The following is a 16,957-nucleotide window of genomic DNA, read 5'->3' on the forward strand; positions in this document are numbered from 1 at the left end:
GCCCCTGGCTCTGCTGGGGACATCAGGATCCTCTGGACACTGGTGCTGCTCCAGCAGTGCTCTGTGGTCCACGTCTCTTGTCAGTGCTGGTGCTGCAAAGCATCCACCAGGAGGAAAGAGAAAACAGCAACCCAAGGGTTAATCGTGGAAATGGATGGAAACAAAGTCATTCCTTTGAAGTTCAAAATAAGCATGTGCCACTTTGAAAGGAAAACAGCTCTAAAAGAGGAAAGCTCACAGCATGAGCTCATCCCTCCAGGCAGAGTGACAGGAAGATCACCTCCAAGGTGTGGCAGGGCAAAGCATCACATCCTCCTCCTTCTCCTCATAAGGTTCATAACCAGAAGATGTGACACCTGAATTCCGGCAGACCACAGGCTGTACCAGCTGCATGGACAGTGGGTGCTTGGGGTAATTTATGTTATTATCAACCTCGCTACAGCCCAAGGACACAAACCCTTCCCTCCTGCTCAGTGGGCAGAACTTGGGGGCCCAGGCTACCACTGACAGAGATCAGTGGAGGGGCCAACCCATCCCCATGTTCTCCTTCATGCCCTGCCCACCTCCAGCATCGGCTGCCCTGCTGCCGCCAGCTGCTGGGAAGGTGGGACAGAGGCATCATCCCTGGGCTGGAGCAAGAGACAGGAGCTGTGGGAAGGCAGAGGTGACATACTCGCTCAAAAGCCAGAAGGAGCACAAAGCAGGGCAGACACCACCCGGTTAAGAGGATTAATTAATTTACACCCAGGAGAAGCAGGGATGTGGCAGGTCACCTGCAGGGCTGACGGGTCATCAAGGGATGCTCGACCACAAGCCAGCTCTGCAGGGAAACTTGTTCGCTGGGGATCAGGAGGGGAAGAGCTTCCCGCACTGCAACCTCTCTGAATTAACGCTGCTGACTGAAGCTTCTGTTGGAGCAAATCCTTGGTGGGATGAAGCCAGTGGGAGCTCAAACACCAGAACGGGTTCGGTCCCAGCAAAACGAGGCTGGACTGAGGGAAGAGGAAAAGCCAGACCTCCAGGCAGCAGTGACCAGGGACAGCGGGCACAGCACCGGAGCTCGGGTCACCCACCCCGACACCGGGATTAACCAATACCGGGCACACGCGTGCCTGCTGGGATTTTATTGAAGCAACTCGCCCCTCTACAAAGAGGTGAGGGGCTCCCCTAAACACGTAACTGCTTCCACCAGGAGGGCACAGGACTCCTCAGAGACTCGCATGTCCCCCGGTGAAATCACTCCCCTCTCACAGGGGACAGCGAGCAATAGGACCCAGCCAGCCACCAGCGCTGGTTTATATAGAGTCTCTTGGCCCCGCCCCTCCACAGATCACCCTATCATGGCCCAGTGTGCAGCTGAGTGTCAGCTCAACCACCAATCAAATGCCGTAATAGGCGGGTCTTATGCCGCGGTGGGAGGGGTTGCCTCTCGCCCAATCCGTTCCCGGCGCTCCCTGAGTGACATCTCATCGGCCAATCAGCGCCCGCCTCCGCTTCCCGGCAGCGCTCCGCCAATGGCCGCCGGGGCGGCGCTCTGCCGGCGCGCCGCCCCGCCCCCCGCCCCTCGCGGGGCCAACGGGAGGGCGGTGGCACGGCGGGGGGCGGGGCTTTCTGGAGGGATGGACCAATGGCGACGCGGCGCGGGAGGAGCGTGGGCAGCCATTGGCGGGCGGCGCGCGGGGGGCGGGGCGCGGCGGCGGGCGGGGGGCGGTGGGCGCGGGCCGAGCAGCCGGACCCGCACCCGCACCCGGAGCCGGCGGCGCCGCCGGGCACATGGAGCTGGAGAACATCGTCGCCAACACCGTCCTTCTCAAGGCCCGCGAAGGTGAGCGGCGGCGGCGGGACGGCAGGCCCCGGGCTGTGGCCGGACGGGCTCCGGCGGTGACGCCCCCAGGGGGCTCGGCCCGGGCGGTCCCTCCCGGGCATCGCGGCCTTGGCGGGGAGGGAGCGGTTCGGGCTGGGCCCGGAGGTAACAGTCGCCACCCCTCTCCGCCGCGGCGGTTGTCCGGCGTCCGGTACTGAGTTCCATCCAGGGGTGCTGAGCTCCTTCGCGGGGTTGTTGAGCTCCTTTCCTGGGGTACTGAGCTCTCTCCGGGGGTGCTGAGCTCCTTTCCTGGGGTACTGAGCTCTCTCCGGGGGTGCTGAACTCCTTTCCTGGGGTACTGAGCTCTCTCCGGGGGTGCTGAACTCCTTTCCTAGGGTACTGAGCTCTCTCCGGGGGTGCTGAACTCCTTTCCTGGGGTATTGAGCTCTCTCCGGGGGTGCTGAGCTCCTTCCCGGGGATGCTGAGCCCCCTCTCGGGCCGCCCCGCTGCTTCTCCGGTTCAAGCCTCCCCCTCTGCCTTACCCTTTCCCGACGCTGCTCCTGCCCCTCTGGCGCAGGGGAGAGGCGGCTTTGGGTGTTGTAGGAGGAAAGCAAAAAAAAAAAAGTTGTTTTCAGGCTGGTGAAGTGCTGCTTCCCACACACGGGCCGGTCCCGAAACTGCGTCGGGGAGCCCCGCCCGCCACCTCCGAGCAGCGCCGGCCCCGGGTCTGCCGGGCCCCGGGGCTCTGTGGGGCCCTTGGAGCATCCCCCGCGCCCGGGGCAGGGCTGGGCCGGGGCCTCGGGTGGGAGCAGCTTTCCCGCTGTGCTGGAGGTACCGCGGGGCTGCGTGGAGAGGCCTCAGGAGGGGATGGGAAGTGTCACACAGGAACCTGGTCCCTTGCAGAACAGATCCGCCTCAGCCGGGCATGGTGGAGTTCATCGGATCACGTACAGTGGTCGGGAAGTACAGCCCCTCCCGGCCAGACCTGGGGCCCGAGAGACCGCTGAAATCCAGTTAGAGGGCTTTGGAGATTAGATTTGGTGGGAGCAGAGAGCAACGAAATTAAATTTAGGTGGGCAGAAGCATTTCTGAGCTGCTTGAAAACTGGGCTCAGTGTAAGTGCTTGTGGCACAGTGACCGTGGTGGATCATGATGTTCAGGTTCATCATGGCAAGGTTTGGTTCAAAAGCAAACAATGGCATTTGTGACCTCCAGACACAAGGCCCAGCCTCACACAGTGACCTGGAGACTGGCTCTTGTTTTACCAGAGTTTTAGTGGAGATGCAGCACAAGATGCCCTATGGTTGCTGTGGCTGGCCCCTCCTGGTGCCTCTCCCTCGGCAGTAGTGGGCAGTTTGCAGACAGAAACACCCCATCATCACACTGTGCCAGGCGGTTCCTGGCTGTGAGAGCCATAGGTGGCCATGCTGCCTGTCTGTGGCTCTCCCACCTATGGCTGGGTGGCCATGGTGGCCCCTGGGACAATCTCTGACAGCCTCTGGGACAGGACACAAACACTTTGATGGCCAGATCCAACAGCACTGGGTCCTTTGCTCCAGCCCAGCCTTTTTGGACCCTCCTAATCTGGTATGGGAGTGCATGGCTGAGTTGTGAGATGCTGGGGGGCTGCTGACAACTGTCTTCAGCTGCCACCACAGCATGACTATGCCTTACATTTGGTTTGGCCCAGGGAAGGTTAAGGATCCTTCTCCCCTTGTCCCCTTTGCCCTCTGCCAGAGGGACAGGAAACCAGCTCTCATCCACCACTAAGCCCTGAAGCTCCCTCGTGGTGAGCTCTGGGTAGAGGCAGCCCACCTTATGCCCATCCTCAAAACGTGGGTGCTGGGAGGTTGGTGTGCAGGAGCCCAGTTCCCTGCTGGGCTGTCAGCCGGGAGGGTGGGGGAGAGCCACATGTGAAGGGCGCTGGAACCTCCTTTCAAAGCAAACAACTCAAGGAAATGCAACGTCCGGGTGCTGTGGGGCTTTGCTCTGCCTTTCCTTGAGCTCTCTCGGGGTGAGGATGGCCTATCCTCCCCTGCCCTCATTTTGCTGTCCCCATCCGCTCCATTGTCGCGAGCTGGGGCTGACAAGAAGGTGTCTGCGCCGCTGGTTTCTTCCAGCCCTGCTTACCCTTGAGTCACTTCCTTCCTGAGTTTGTACAATCGTGCGGCCCAGCTGCTGGTGCGGGGCAGATGCAGCGCAGTGATCCACGGCCTGCCAGGGGCATGGAACTGCGACTGGCCTTGCTCAAGACTGGCTGGGATGGCTCCATCCCACCTGCGTGTCCATCCGGGGCCTCCTGCACCACAGGGAGCTGGATGCCAGGGGACTGTGTCTAGGGTTTGGGGCTGAATTGCATCTGCAGTGGAGGAAAGTGTTATGAAAGTGTTTCTCAAGAGCTGATAAATGATGTCCAACCACTCCATGATTTCAGAAAGCCCAGCCTTCGGCCCAACTCTTGGCCCAACCACTTTGGCAGGGCAGTTTAATGTATTTCCAAAGGGAGGTGGGAACTCGTGTGTGTGTTGGCACTGAGCCAGGGGGAAAGCAATCCCTGGAGGTTGGCTGATCCCAGCAATCTTAGTTCTTGCTATGTTGTAAATTTTTTGGTCTATCTAGAAGCTTTCCCACCCTGTCCTATAGCACTGGGCATTTGCTCCTGCAACTGAAGCTGCAATAATACCTGATTATTGGATCTGGATTTTCTGAGGCTGGCTTATCTCTGGAGAAAGGTGGGAGTATCCCCACTTCACAGGTGGGAAACTTAAGTGATGAGCCCTAGGCAATCCGGCGAGTTGTCTGGAGCCAGGATTAGAGCAGGAATTCCTGTCTCCCAGCTTCATGTCTTCCCTCGAAGAGCCCCTCCCTGGAGTAAGCAATCAGTCTGGAATGAGTAGGTGGCATGAACATCATTACTGCAACAGGAAGAGCTTCACACTAAGCAAGGTATGGCCTGGAGAGGTGATTAGTTATGCAGAGGTGCTGAGGACAAGCCTGGGACCAAAGAACTCCAGTGCAGGCACAGAGTGACCTGTGGCTGTGGACACTCCTGCTCTGCCGTGGTTCTCCCATCATGAAAGGTCTTCATGTTCTTGGTGAGAGGTTGGTCTGCCCATTTCTTCTGGCAATCCAACACTTCTGTCTCACCAGGAGATACTGGTACCACTTGATTCTTGTTTTCCTTGCCTGGGCTTGTGTAAAGGGACAGAGGGAGGCTCCTTCCTCAGCTCCTGGTGAGGTGAGGCTGCAGTGGGACTCCCGGTACTGATTCTGTGTGCCCCACAGGTGGTGGAGGAAACCGGAAAGGCAAGAGCAAGAAATGGCGCCAGATGCTGCAGTTCCCCCACATCAGCCTCTGCGAGGATCTCCGGCAAACCCTCGGTGAGACACCAGCACTGGTGGGTGAGTGTGTGTGGGTGTTATGCACCCCAGGTTGAAACCCAGGAGTGTCAGGGACCTGTAACAGGGCAAATCCTAGCCAGGTTTGCCTGGAGCTCAAGGTGTAGGGAAGAAATGGTGGGTATGTAAGTTACAGCTGTGTGGTGCTTACTGGATAGTGCCTGATGATGTCCTCACTCCAGGTCTGTGATGAGCTGCACTAGAGGTACATCACCTCTGTGCAAACAGACCTGCTCAGTCCTGCAGAGTTTTGGAGTGTTGCTCTGGGGTGCCTTTGCATAAATAACAAAGTTCCTGCTACCATCCTCTGTTCTCCCTGACTGGATTCAGCTCTGCTGCTCAGACCTTGGCTTCTAACACTCATGCAGTGGCTCTTCTCAGGCAAAACTAGGTTCTTGCTGTGCTATGTGGGTGAGAACTGTAGAGCTGGGCAGGGCTTTGCCTATCATTTTCATACTGTACTTTGTACTCTCCATGGTTTTAATGTTGTTTGTGCAGTAGGCTTGGTCCTGAGATCCTGTGAAATTGTTTTGGGGCACAGAGGGTGGGAATGTTCTGCTTTCTGGGAAGAGGAGAGCTTGTTTAAGTTTTCACTCTGGATTCAGCTGCCAGCTGGAGAGTGGCAGAGCTCTGGCCCTGTTTCAGAACAAATGTCACTGAACTGAGTGTGTTTGGATTCCCAATTCTGCCCTGCCTAGGTTTTCCAGGTCCTGGCAACCCCAGGGAGAAGGATGGCTCCTTTTGGGAGCACGTGGGACTGTAGTACTTGGAGTAACTCAACCTTCCTCTTCCACACTGTAACCCCCAAGCTCACAGCAGCCCAGTGCAGGCCATACACCACCTCCCTCTCCAACACCCTTTCATAGCCAGGTGTAGCTGTATGGAGACTCCCACCTGGGATTTGCTGCTGGCTGCCTTTCTGGAGCAAAGTCTCAACATGGCTCTCCTTGCACCTCCCATCTTGATCATCTGAACTCCTTCTGCCTCTTTGACCTGTGTGCCCTCAGCAGAGCTTTCCCTCCATCCTCTGCATGCAGCCACCCTTCGTGTGGCTGTCCCGATGTGTTTTCCAGCACTGAACTTGACACGTTTGCCAGTGGTGAGTGCTGGTGGTCTCTGCTGTCCTGCTGTCTGGGACAGTGACCTTGTGAAGATTTGGGAAGCAAGTCCTTCCCAGCCACTGGCTGACACTGCCCGTGTCTCACTTCCCCTTGGAGAGGCACGTGAGAAATGCTCTGACCCAGGTGTCAGCGGCTTTACTTGATTTTCCCATGGGAGAGATGACCCTGCTCCTCGTGCTTAGGCACTCTTTGACTGGAGTATCTTTCTTTTCACCTCACATCCTGCTAGAAAGGCATTTCTTTCCTATTCCACAGTCTTGGCACGACTATGGGCACGGTGGGCTGGTTGCCCACTGCAGAATTAAGCTGACCACAGGGAGTAACCTCGTGTAAGTCTGGGCAACAACCAGGGCAGCCAAAAGCTTCTGATCTCACCAACAGCAAACTCTGGTTCTCCCCAGCTGAAGGGAACTCCTTCCCCGGCAGACACACGGAAACCGGCTGGTGCGGCGGAGCTGGCGAGGCGACCTCCTCCCCCACCACAGCCCGCCTGGCTCTGCATTCCCGGGCACCTTCAGGAAGCTGCAGCTTCCTCAGGAGAAACTGCTGCACTGGGAGGGGAAGGGCAGGAATACCCAGTGGTGGGATCCCCTGGATGGCTGCACGTCTGCACCCCAGGCAGCCCACAGCCCTCGGTGGCAGTGGCTGTCACAGAAATGTGTTCTGGCTCTCGATCAGACAATGTCTTGTAAGTGGAAGGGGAGGAAAAAAAGCAGAGAACTGGAAATGCTTTGGATAGTCAAAAGGGTTTGTGCCTGGTCTGCCGGACTTTAGAGAGGGGTAGGAGGAATCCTCAAGCCAGCAGAGTTGATACACAAGCAAGCGGTTGTTCCATGGAGTGGGGAGGTCTGATGGCTGTGTGCACATCAACAGGACATTGTGGGAATGATGCTTCCCATTTTGATGATGTTGCTTCCATTGGGACCTTTGGGAATATGAGTGGTTTATAAGAGTCATCAGAGCAACTCTTGGCCTGGAAGATCTGCCTTGAAATAAGCTTGGTGTGTTCTTAGTGTATTCCTCCACGTTGCCAAGCTGGGGTGATTGGCTGGGACTGTTCCTTTGGGATTTGGCAGTGAGTGACCTTCTCCATGTTTGCAGATCGAGACTACCACAGCCTGTGTGAGAAGCAGCCCATCGGGCACATGCTCTTCCGTCAGTTCTGCGAGACACGACCGGAGCTGTCCCGCTGTGTCAAGTTCCTGGATGCTGTGGTAAGAGCAAAGCCTGTCAGGCCTTTCTGCGGGAGGCAGGCACGTTCTTGGCACCCCAGGCATGAGCTGGTTGGCCCTGGATGCTCTGGCAATTGCCAGGTACTTCTGGGCAAATAGGGTTTTCCTGGAGGAAAAACCTGTGCATTGCAGTTTCTCCAAGAGAGGGCTGGGTGTTTGCTTAGGGGGCTGTTTGCTGGAGATCTGTTTTTTGAGAGAAGCATGGGAACCCTTGGACAGGGGGTGTTGCTGCTCTGCAGCTGTTGCCCAGTAGCAAGACTGTGTTCCTGGCTGTACCTGCTGCTCACACTGTTTGTTCTGTGCAGGCAGGGTACGAAGTGGCTCCAGATGAGAAGCGGAAGGAATGTGGGCAGCAACTGATAGAAAAGTACTTGAAGCCAAACGTGAGTAAGAGGGTTGTGTTTGCTGCCTGCAAGGGTAGAGCAGTTGGAGAGCCAACAGCTGTCAATTGCCCATGTCCTGGCACAGCTAACATGCTGAGACACCCCACCACCTTACAAGCCACCACGCTGCTTTGCTCACTGACCCTAAAGCAGATGGGCACCTGTGTGCTGTTCCTATGGGCTTTGTCTTGGCAGGACCCTTGGGCTCTCCTCCCAATGTCTAACTCCATCCCTTTGTCCCCAGAGTGATGACCATGTGCCTGAAGTTCCCTCACAGCTGGTGATTGCCTGTTGTGAGAGGCTGGAGCAGGAACCTTCTAAGGAGCTCTTCAAGGAATGCACTAAGTAAGCTGGAGGGCTGGGCCTGCCTTCAGATCACACATGGCATGGAGTTTATGCTGCAGCTGTCTCACCTTGTCCCCTGTGGTCCTTTCCTCTGGGAGAGTGAGGTGCTAAGGCTGGAGCCTGGGGAGTTTTGGGCAAGCAATTTGCAGCACAGCAACAGGAAAGCAAGTGCAAGGAACTTGTGCTCTGAGAGCCACAAGCTGCTGCAGAAACCCCTGTCACTCCTCTCAAGTCTGCCATGAATCTGAGTTATCATTTGGGAAGACCCTGTTTCAGCATGAGGCAGTGCTGTTCCCAGTGTTGTGCCAGGATCTCATAGGCTCCCGTTGAGCAGACCTGATGGCTGCAGTCCTGTGCCAGCTGTCCTCTCCCTCTGGCCACAGGTGTGGCTGTTGTGCTTGGGTTAGGCTGGCTGCTGCTGCAGCGGTCTAAGGTCGCCTCTGTTCCCATTGCAGAGGCACTGGCCGAGGTCCTGGCTCTGGGTGCAGAGCGGAAGCTGTTGGGTAAACCTCCACCCCTCCCTGCACAGTAGCTGAGCACGTTGCCTAACTGAGTGCAGGGCTGTGGCAATGTGTTTGCTGCAGCCTTCTGGGGAATGTTAGCTCCGTGTGTGGTAACCAGTGCCGTGTCTGAATGCAGAGCCTCTGGGCTGGGCCCTGCCTGCTCTTGGCAAACTCTGAAAGGGGAGAGCCCATCTCCTTGATGCGTGTCTCCAGTCTAGACACTGTGTCTAAGGCTCCTCACTCCACTGCGCAGCCCTGGCACAGCTCTCCAAGGCAGTTAGCTCTCTCCAGCAGGATCCCCCGTGGCCTTTTGTGCTGGATATTCATCTGACAGTGAACAACTCAGTGCCTGGTGCTGAGTTGCTACCAGCTGATTACAGCCTGCATGTGCATTTGCCCTGTGAGCAGAGGGGTAATTGCAGAGCCCCATTGTCCCCCTTTGTGCCGCAGCCCTGGCTGGTGCCACAATTAGCAGTGCCAGCCCCGTCCCAGGGTGCTGTGTTCATCACAGGGGTACCTCCAACATGCTTTTCTTTTGCATCAGGTTTAGCATGGAGGGGAAACTTTCTGAGCCAGGGTTATGTGGGTGATTTGGCACTAGGTTGGGTGAGGGGATGGCAAACTAAGCAGGCTTTTGTGGCCATTCACCTCCTCTTTCCTTGGGCCACTGGCTTTTTCCATGGCTGTGATCAGCTCTCAGGAACCATGCTGACTCTGCCCTCTCCTAGGCTTATCCATGACTACCTGAGTGTGGCTCCCTTTGCCGACTACCTCGACAGCTTGTACTTCAACCGCTTCCTGCAGTGGAAATGGCTGGAACGGTAATGCTCTCCTCTCTGGGAAACCTTCATTCTCCTCACATAGGCTGCCTGAGGGGTCCCTTGGGCTCCTTCACTTCCTGGACCCTGGCAGGAGCCAAGGGCCTGGCCTTTGCCATCCTTCGAGGCCCTTTATGGGCACCATCATCAGCCTCAGCCTTGCTTGCCTCACAGGGAAGCAAGGTCTGCTTGAGCAAGGGTTTGGGGTGAGGCACAGACTTTCAGGCCAGGGTGTGGGGGTGGTTTGGGCTTCAGCCCCTGCTCTCCCCCAGTTCCCATCTCACTCTGGTTTTCTTTCCCTCACAGGCAGCCAGTGACCAAAAACACTTTCCGCCAGTACCGTGTGCTGGGTAAGGGCGGTTTTGGGGAGGTGAGTGACCACCATTTCCTCTGCATTTGGGGTACCAGGCAGCCACTGTTGCCTGCTGCCAGAGGCAGGCCTGGCTTGGCCATTAGGGTGCCACAGGCTGCTCCAGCACCTTTCTGGGTGGGTTGTGGGCACTCTGTGCTGGGTACTGCTGTGTTCTGGGCATTGTGTGACCTGCCAGTTCCCCTCCAAGAGGGGAGGAGCTCACCTCTCACCAGGTGCTGGAGGTGGGGGAGGTGTTGTGCAGAGTGGGTAGCATGAGCCCTGTGGTGCCTGCTGCTGCCTGGGCAGAGTCAGGTCTGCTACCTCCTTGGCAGGGGAACCTGCAGTCCTGAAAACTGTCACTGCCAGGCTCCCTTCTGTTTCTGGAGTGGTCTTCTGTCTTCCCAGGAACCAGGTGTTAGAGGCATTAGAGCTCTCTACTGCTTCTCTGTGACATCTGGAGCTGTCACTGCTCCCTGTGTCCTCGGTTTAACAATGGGCTTCTCGTTAACCTCAAAGTGAGGGAGGAATAATAGAATCTTTGTCTTCTGTGCCTCTTCCTGGGAGCAGAACCTAGACCCCCACCTTGGAAATGGCACTGGGAGGGTGCTGAACCTTGTCCCCCCTGCAGGTTTGTGCCTGCCAAGTACGTGCCACAGGGAAGATGTATGCCTGCAAGAAACTGGAGAAGAAACGCATCAAAAAGCGCAAGGGAGAAGCCATGGCCCTGAATGAAAAACAGATCTTGGAAAAAGTGAACAGTAGGTTTGTAGTAAGTACATAGGAATTGCTCTCACTTTGCTGCAATGGTTGATTTTTCCTCCAACCAGCCAGCCTGGCATCTCTATGCTCTTCACCCAGTGTGAAGAGGCAGGAGCAGGCCCTGCCCATGGGGTAGGTCCCTGGTGGCTGCAGGTCTCTCACAAGGCTGCAGTCTGGCAGGACCTCCTGCTGCCTCCACAACATGCTGTAAATGCCCCCAGAGTCAGCCCCGAACACCCATCTGGTGTGATAGGTGCCTTTGTGACCTCTGAAGCACAAGAAAGCAGCAAGAACTGTTTCTCTAGACAGTGGGGTGGGCAGAAGCCCAGCCCTGAACTGTGTGGTGGGGAGTTCTACCTGGGATGCACTGAGGTGTGAACAGCCTCAACCTCCCTTTGTGGAGGGGTTCATCAGACACTGCTGTGGCACTGCTGTTGGGTGCTGCCTGCCCCTGCAGGGGAGCAGCTCTGGCTTGAGTAAATAGTGTCCTTCCTGTCTGAGGAAAGCTGGGGGGGTGCTGGGACTGCTGGGCACTGTCATGTCCTCCCTGGGTTTACACAGTTCCTCCTCTGCTGGCAAAGTCCCAGTCCTGAGCCTGTGAGTGGCTGCTTGGGTGGCAAAGTGCCCATGAGAGTCTGGGCACCTCTCTCTTCCAACTGTGTCTCCTAACAGCATTTCTGCCCTGAATTGCAGGTGAGCTTAGCCTATGCATATGAAACTAAAGATGCTCTCTGCCTAGTGCTGACCCTCATGAATGGAGGGGACCTCAAGTTCCATATCTACCACATGGGAGAGGCTGGTTTCGAGGAGCCCCGAGCAGCTTTCTATGCTGCTGAAATCTGCTGTGGCCTCGAGGACTTGCACCAGGAGAGGATAGTGTACAGGTGCGCACTGCCTGGTCCCTGCTGGGAGAGCTTGTAGGGGCTGCAGAACCAAGAGGGATTCCTGCTCTCTTACCAGCCCAGCTGGATGTGTCTGCTGAAGAAAATAAGCTCAGGCTTGAAAGCAGCACAGAGCTGATTGAGAGGAATTGGGAACAAAAAGCTGATCTCGTGGGAGAAGGGGAGAGCTTAGCTTGGTTTCCTTGTGCTGGTAAATGATCGCCAAGAACAGGATGTGATCATGCTGTGAGTGCCTCAGGGCAGGCACTGAACTCCCCGGGCAGTATTGACACTAGAACAAAGGAAGGTAGGCTGCCCCATTGCGCTCAAGAGCTGGGCAGGTGGGAGAACAAGCTGATTGACTGTATTGACTGTACTCACTGGGTTGTGTGATGCAGTGTTAGGATAGCATCGCTAAACACTGGCCAGGGAGTCCTTTCTGGTTCTACCCTGTGCTTTGCCCTGGGGCAGGATAAGCAGAGAAGCCTCTGCTCCACTCTTGCATGGGCTGCCCTGTAGCGACTTGTGTACCTGCAAAGAGGGAATCATCCCCAGACTCAGTGCTGCCTTGCAGAGGATTGAAGGTTGTCATGGCTCCCCTCTCTGCCCTGGAGGGGAGAGCTTGCAGGGCCAGCTTTGGGGCAGAGGGTGAGGGAATGGTTATGTGTGTGCCCAGGGCAGGGGCATTGGATCCCACTGCTGCTTATCTGGGACTTGCTGAGATGTGGCTGTTGCTTGTGTCCTTTGCTTTGACAACAGACTTTTGCTAATTGAGTCCCTTCCCTCCTAGGGACCTGAAGCCAGAGAATATATTACTGGATGACCATGGTGAGTGCAAGGTCAAGAGAAGCCTGACTTCTTTCTTCCTTTGCTTGGGCCAGGGTTACCCTATGTTCTTAGCAGCTTTGAACTTTGCCCCCTGACCCTGCTCTGTTAATTTGCCCACTCCTCTGTGCAGGTCACATCCGTATCTCAGACCTGGGACTAGCTGTGCATGTGCCAGAGGGCCAAACAATCAAGGGCCGTGTAGGGACAGTTGGCTACATGGGTAAGTGACGCTGGTTTAATCCAGAAGTGGCCTCTGACCGCACACAGTCCCTCCTTGCCCTCACACATCCCTCACCCTTGGTCTCATGTAGCTCCAGAGGTGGTAAAGAATGAGCGCTACACGTTCAGCCCGGACTGGTGGGCTTTGGGCTGCCTGGTGTATGAGATGATTGAGGGACAGTCCCCCTTCCAGCAGCGCAAGAAGAAGATCAAGCGGGAGGAGGTGGAGCGGTTGGTGAAGGAAGTGCAGGAGGAGTACTCGGAGAAGTTCTCGCCCTGTGCTCGCTCCCTCTGCACCATGGTACGAGTGTGCATCCCTGTCATTCCTTGCTCCCCCAGCTGCCAAGAGGCCTGTGCTGTCTCCCTAGAGACTTACTGCGGGAACCCAGGGCTGCTCCAGCCCAGGACCCTGATTTTCTTTGTGTTGCAGCTCCTGTGCAAAGACCCTCTGGAGCGCCTGGGGTGCCGAGGAGCTGGGGCCAAGGAAGTGAAGGAACACCCTCTCTTCAAACACCTCAACTTCAGGAGACTGGAAGCAGGCATGCTGGACCCTCCCTTTGTGCCAGATGTAAGTGTCTGTCTGTACCCTGACCTTTTCAGTCACTGATGCTGTCAAGGGAAGTGGCGTGGCTCACCTGAGGAAACAGGGCCCATCCCCTTCCCTCTTGTTTCTGGAACCTGGCAAAACAAGGGTCCAGCATGCTCAGAACTGCAGGGAGAGGGAGCTTGGGCTTGACCACAAGCTACAGTTATTGGAGGTGGTGGCATCAAGGTGGAACCTCGCATTAGAGCGATTTTTTGTGCTGTTTAGCCCCAAGCCATCTACTGCAAGGATGTTCTGGATATCGAGCAGTTCTCCACAGTGAAAGGAGTGGAGCTGGAACCCACAGACAATGACTTCTACCAGAAGTTTGCCACGGGTAGTGTGCCCATTCCTTGGCAGAACGAGGTGGGTCTTTGCTCCTGCTTGTGCCCACCATGGCCAAACTCATTGTCCTGCAGGGTCTGTGCTATCCCTGCTGCTCTCACACTTTGTTAGGCCTTCAGTGACAGGCTCCATGTAACAGTTACTGCAGCTTTCTTTGCCCTCTTCCAGATGATTGAGACAGAGTGTTTCAAGGAGCTAAATGTCTTTAGCACAGATGGCACAGTGCCCCCAGACCTGGACTGGAAAGGGCAGCCTTCTCCACAGCCCAAAAAGGGGTTACTCCAGCGTTTGTTCAGCAGACAGGTAAGAGTTTTCCCAGTGTTTCCTTCCTCAGACACTCCTCTATCAGCACTGAGCCTGCTCTCCTGCCTGTGCCAGGCAGGTCTGGCAGGGAGGTGGGTAAGAGAGGGCTGCAGACAGTCTCCTCTTGTGTTGGGTGGCTGGACCCCAGGGCTCTTGGGGGCACCCGTGCAAGGCTGCAGGGAGCCAAACCTCAACTGGCTGGCCACGGAGTCAAAGGGACTGGGAAAGAGTGGCCTGGCTAAATGTGCTGGAGGCACACAAGCAGAGGGATGTTGAAGGCACTGAAATAGTAGGTCATCTCTCTTCCTACATGAATAATACCATCTGTGAACAAAACATTTTTCTTGGAATGGGCTGTCTGGGCTCCCCAGAGCACTTGTGCCAGACCTGGAGCCAGGCAGAGAGCAGTTCTTTCGAGGGATGAGGAGAACAGAAATGTCTTGCAGCTGCTGTGGGCTTGCTTGTCTGCCTGTCTCCTCTTCCTGGAACAGTCTTTGCCTTCTTTACAGGCCTGGCAAAGCCTGGGCTGCTGCCTCTCAGCAGCTGTGTGCAGCTGTGCGACTCCAGCATGGTTGGCTCTGAACCCACTCAGCCATTCGGTGCTGACTCCTGATGCCAAGCTCAGAGTTATGCTTCATGGTTCAATGAGCTGCCCTAGCCAGAGCCAGCTCTGGGGATACCCAGCCTTTCCCAAGGCAGGAGGACCTGCCAGAGGATGGGCAGCTGCCGGTAGCAGGGGTTGAGCTGTGATTTCCCACGTGTTTTCTCTTTCCAGAGGTGAGCAGTCACTCCTGGCTGCTCTGCTCAGGGAAATACCCGGTGGCCTGCGGACATGGCAAGATCTGGGAAAGAGGAGTGTTGTCCTTCAATTCTTATCCCCATCCCCTGGCAGAGCACATTCTGCTTGTTGTTCTAACTGCCTCCTGAGCCACTAATCCTGCTTCCCTGCTCTTGCTGCCTTTGTAGGGGGGGCCTTGCCCTCAGCTTGAGCAAAAGCTGCCCCTGTACTGCAGCTACTGGGAGCTCTGCTCCTAAGAGGCTATGGGAAGTTCCCTTTACTCCTCTCCAGATGTCCAGGACACACAGAAGTGTTGAGAAACTGTGAAGGGTTTGGCATTGCCCCATGCTCAGATTCACATTTCAGCAAAAAGGACTTCAGCTGCTTCCATGGCCTGCTGAGCCCGCAGCAGGGCCAAGCGCCTGTGCAGGCACTGAGCTGTTTCCCTGGTTGGCTGCAGTCCCCCAAGCCCACCTTCCTCCCAGCTTCTGAGCTAGCCAGCTGTGTGCTCACCAGTCTGTCTGCCAGAGGCTGAACCCCCAGATGCAGATGGACTGTTCCTCTACAGTCCTTTTTCCATATAGTTCTCCAGCACACAGGCTGGGGAGAACCTGGCCCATCCTGCCAGAGGGGAGCTATAGGCTGGATTGTGTGACCATGCTCACTCTTTGCTTGCTGTGCTCCTCTCTCCCTCCCTCCTCCCCCTCCTTGCCCTTCTGACTTCAGGACTGTTGTGGAAACTGCAGCGACAGTGAGGAAGAGCCCACCCGGCTGTAGAGCACAGCTTGTTCTCCAGCCTCTGGGACCCCCTTGCCTCTCCAAGTGCCCAGCCTGAACGACATCACAGTGGCCCCACAAGGTGGATTTGTTTACAGCTTTACATGTTTGTATTTGAAGACTGTAAGGATGACTCCAAGGCTGGCAGCAGCACATGGCTCAGACTGAAGTGCCTCTGACTGTGAGCAAGCCCTGAGACAAACCTGGACACTTCTGAATCTGCCTCTTGGGATGGTGCTGCTGCCACTGGCTGCCACGCTCCTCCTGGGCCTAGGGTGAGAGGCAGGGATCATGCCAGCATGGGCCAAGGCCAGACTGGAGCAGCTCTGCTGACACATTCCACGGTGCCAGTGGCACTGCAGGTTTAATGTATATTTATATATGTTGGTCTGTACATATCACATGTTGGTTTTTAATCTATAGGTGGGGGCCTGCGCTGCCCCCACCCTGTCACAGGCACAAATGTCCTCCTATGGGAGGAGCAACAGTCCCAGCTTTGTTCCAGGGAGTCCTGGGCAGAGGCCTTCTGTGCCTTGAGGTGCCTAAAGCATCTTTCCTGGACCTTTCTGGCCGTGCTGAGACATCCCTGGCTCCAGCGGAGTCCATTGCTCAGCCCCGAGGCACAGGAAAGCACTGTGCCAAAGCATCTCCCATTGTGTCCTGGCAGCAGAGCGTCACTGCCTCGTCCTCGCTTCCCTGTCTGCTGGATCCTGCTGCCTCCTGCCTCGTCTCACACATGCTGCCAGCTCCAGCCAGCTGATCCTGAGCCCCTCTCCAGACTGCTGGCGCAGTGGGACACAGTCACTCCTGCAGTACCTGGGTCCAAAGGGTTGGTCTGATCCCTGGCACACTGCAGGATGGCCCCAGCATGGTTCCACCAGCTATGGACCTACGCATGCCAGGGTTGCTGCCATCCCCAGGCCCCGCTTGGTGTTAGAGGAGCAGACACATAAGGGACCCTGTTCTCAGGGAGCAAAGCTGTGGTAAAGGGAGTGTCCCTTCCTTGATTCATGTGGAGCTGTGACCCAAGAGGAATGGGCTGGGACCAACTTCATGTGTGTCCCCAGGGGTCCTGGGGAACCAGCACAGCTCCTGTGCCCATGAGCAGGGTAGAGTGGAGGGGCTGGAGCCCTCCCTGGGGAGCAGCTTGGGGCTCAGCCTACCTCTATTCTGTTTGTCCTGTCCCCTCTTGTGCACACTTATCCTAGCTGTGTCCTGAGCAATAATTCATCCCTTCTCTACGTGTATATGTGCACACGCGTGTGTGCGTGTGCTGCTGCCTCTGCTCCTTCTGAGCCAGGCCCCCCGGTGGGCTGAGCACCTACTTGGACCTGTGGTATCATTTGCTTGCCTTGCACTAAAGTTGGAGAGTATTTAAATTTTTAACCTTTTGTTAAGTGTAAAGATTCACCGTGCCTTGTGTTGCTCTCGTGTCACCGGGGGCCTGCTCTGGGCCATATGGGGTTGGTGGCTGTAAGGAGGGGAGCAGAGATCCCCATTTCTGGGCTGTCATGGGCTCTGCTGCCA

General features: G+C 56.3%; 1 protein-coding gene across 4 annotated transcripts; it reads left to right on the forward strand.

Annotated features, from left to right (window-relative positions):
• Nucleotides 1-1,718: 1,718 nt before the first annotated feature.
• Nucleotides 1,719-16,828, forward strand: GRK6 (G protein-coupled receptor kinase 6). Of its 4 annotated transcripts, none has more exons than XM_071570291.1 (16): nt 1,719-1,825; nt 5,090-5,206; nt 7,426-7,538; nt 7,862-7,939; nt 8,184-8,284; nt 9,516-9,608; nt 9,912-9,975; nt 10,586-10,726; nt 11,410-11,600; nt 12,388-12,425; nt 12,556-12,645; nt 12,737-12,945; nt 13,075-13,212; nt 13,456-13,593; nt 13,741-13,875; nt 15,380-16,828. In XM_071570291.1, the coding sequence occupies exons 1-16, from the start codon at nt 1,774-1,776 to the stop codon at nt 15,428-15,430; spliced, it is 1,749 nt and encodes a 582-aa protein (XP_071426392.1). In that variant the 5' UTR covers nt 1,719-1,773; the 3' UTR covers nt 15,431-16,828. The 4 variants fall into 4 exon arrangements, with proteins under 4 accessions (XP_071426392.1, XP_071426391.1, XP_071426393.1 ...); XM_071570290.1 differs by having other exon boundaries at nt 13,787-13,875; XM_071570292.1 differs by having other exon boundaries at nt 5,090-5,185.
• The last annotated feature ends 129 nt before the right edge of the window (nt 16,829-16,957 follow it).

Source organism: Pithys albifrons, chromosome 15, assembly GCF_047495875.1.
Source record: "Pithys albifrons albifrons isolate INPA30051 chromosome 15, PitAlb_v1, whole genome shotgun sequence".
NCBI lineage: Eukaryota > Metazoa > Chordata > Aves > Passeriformes > Thamnophilidae > Pithys > Pithys albifrons.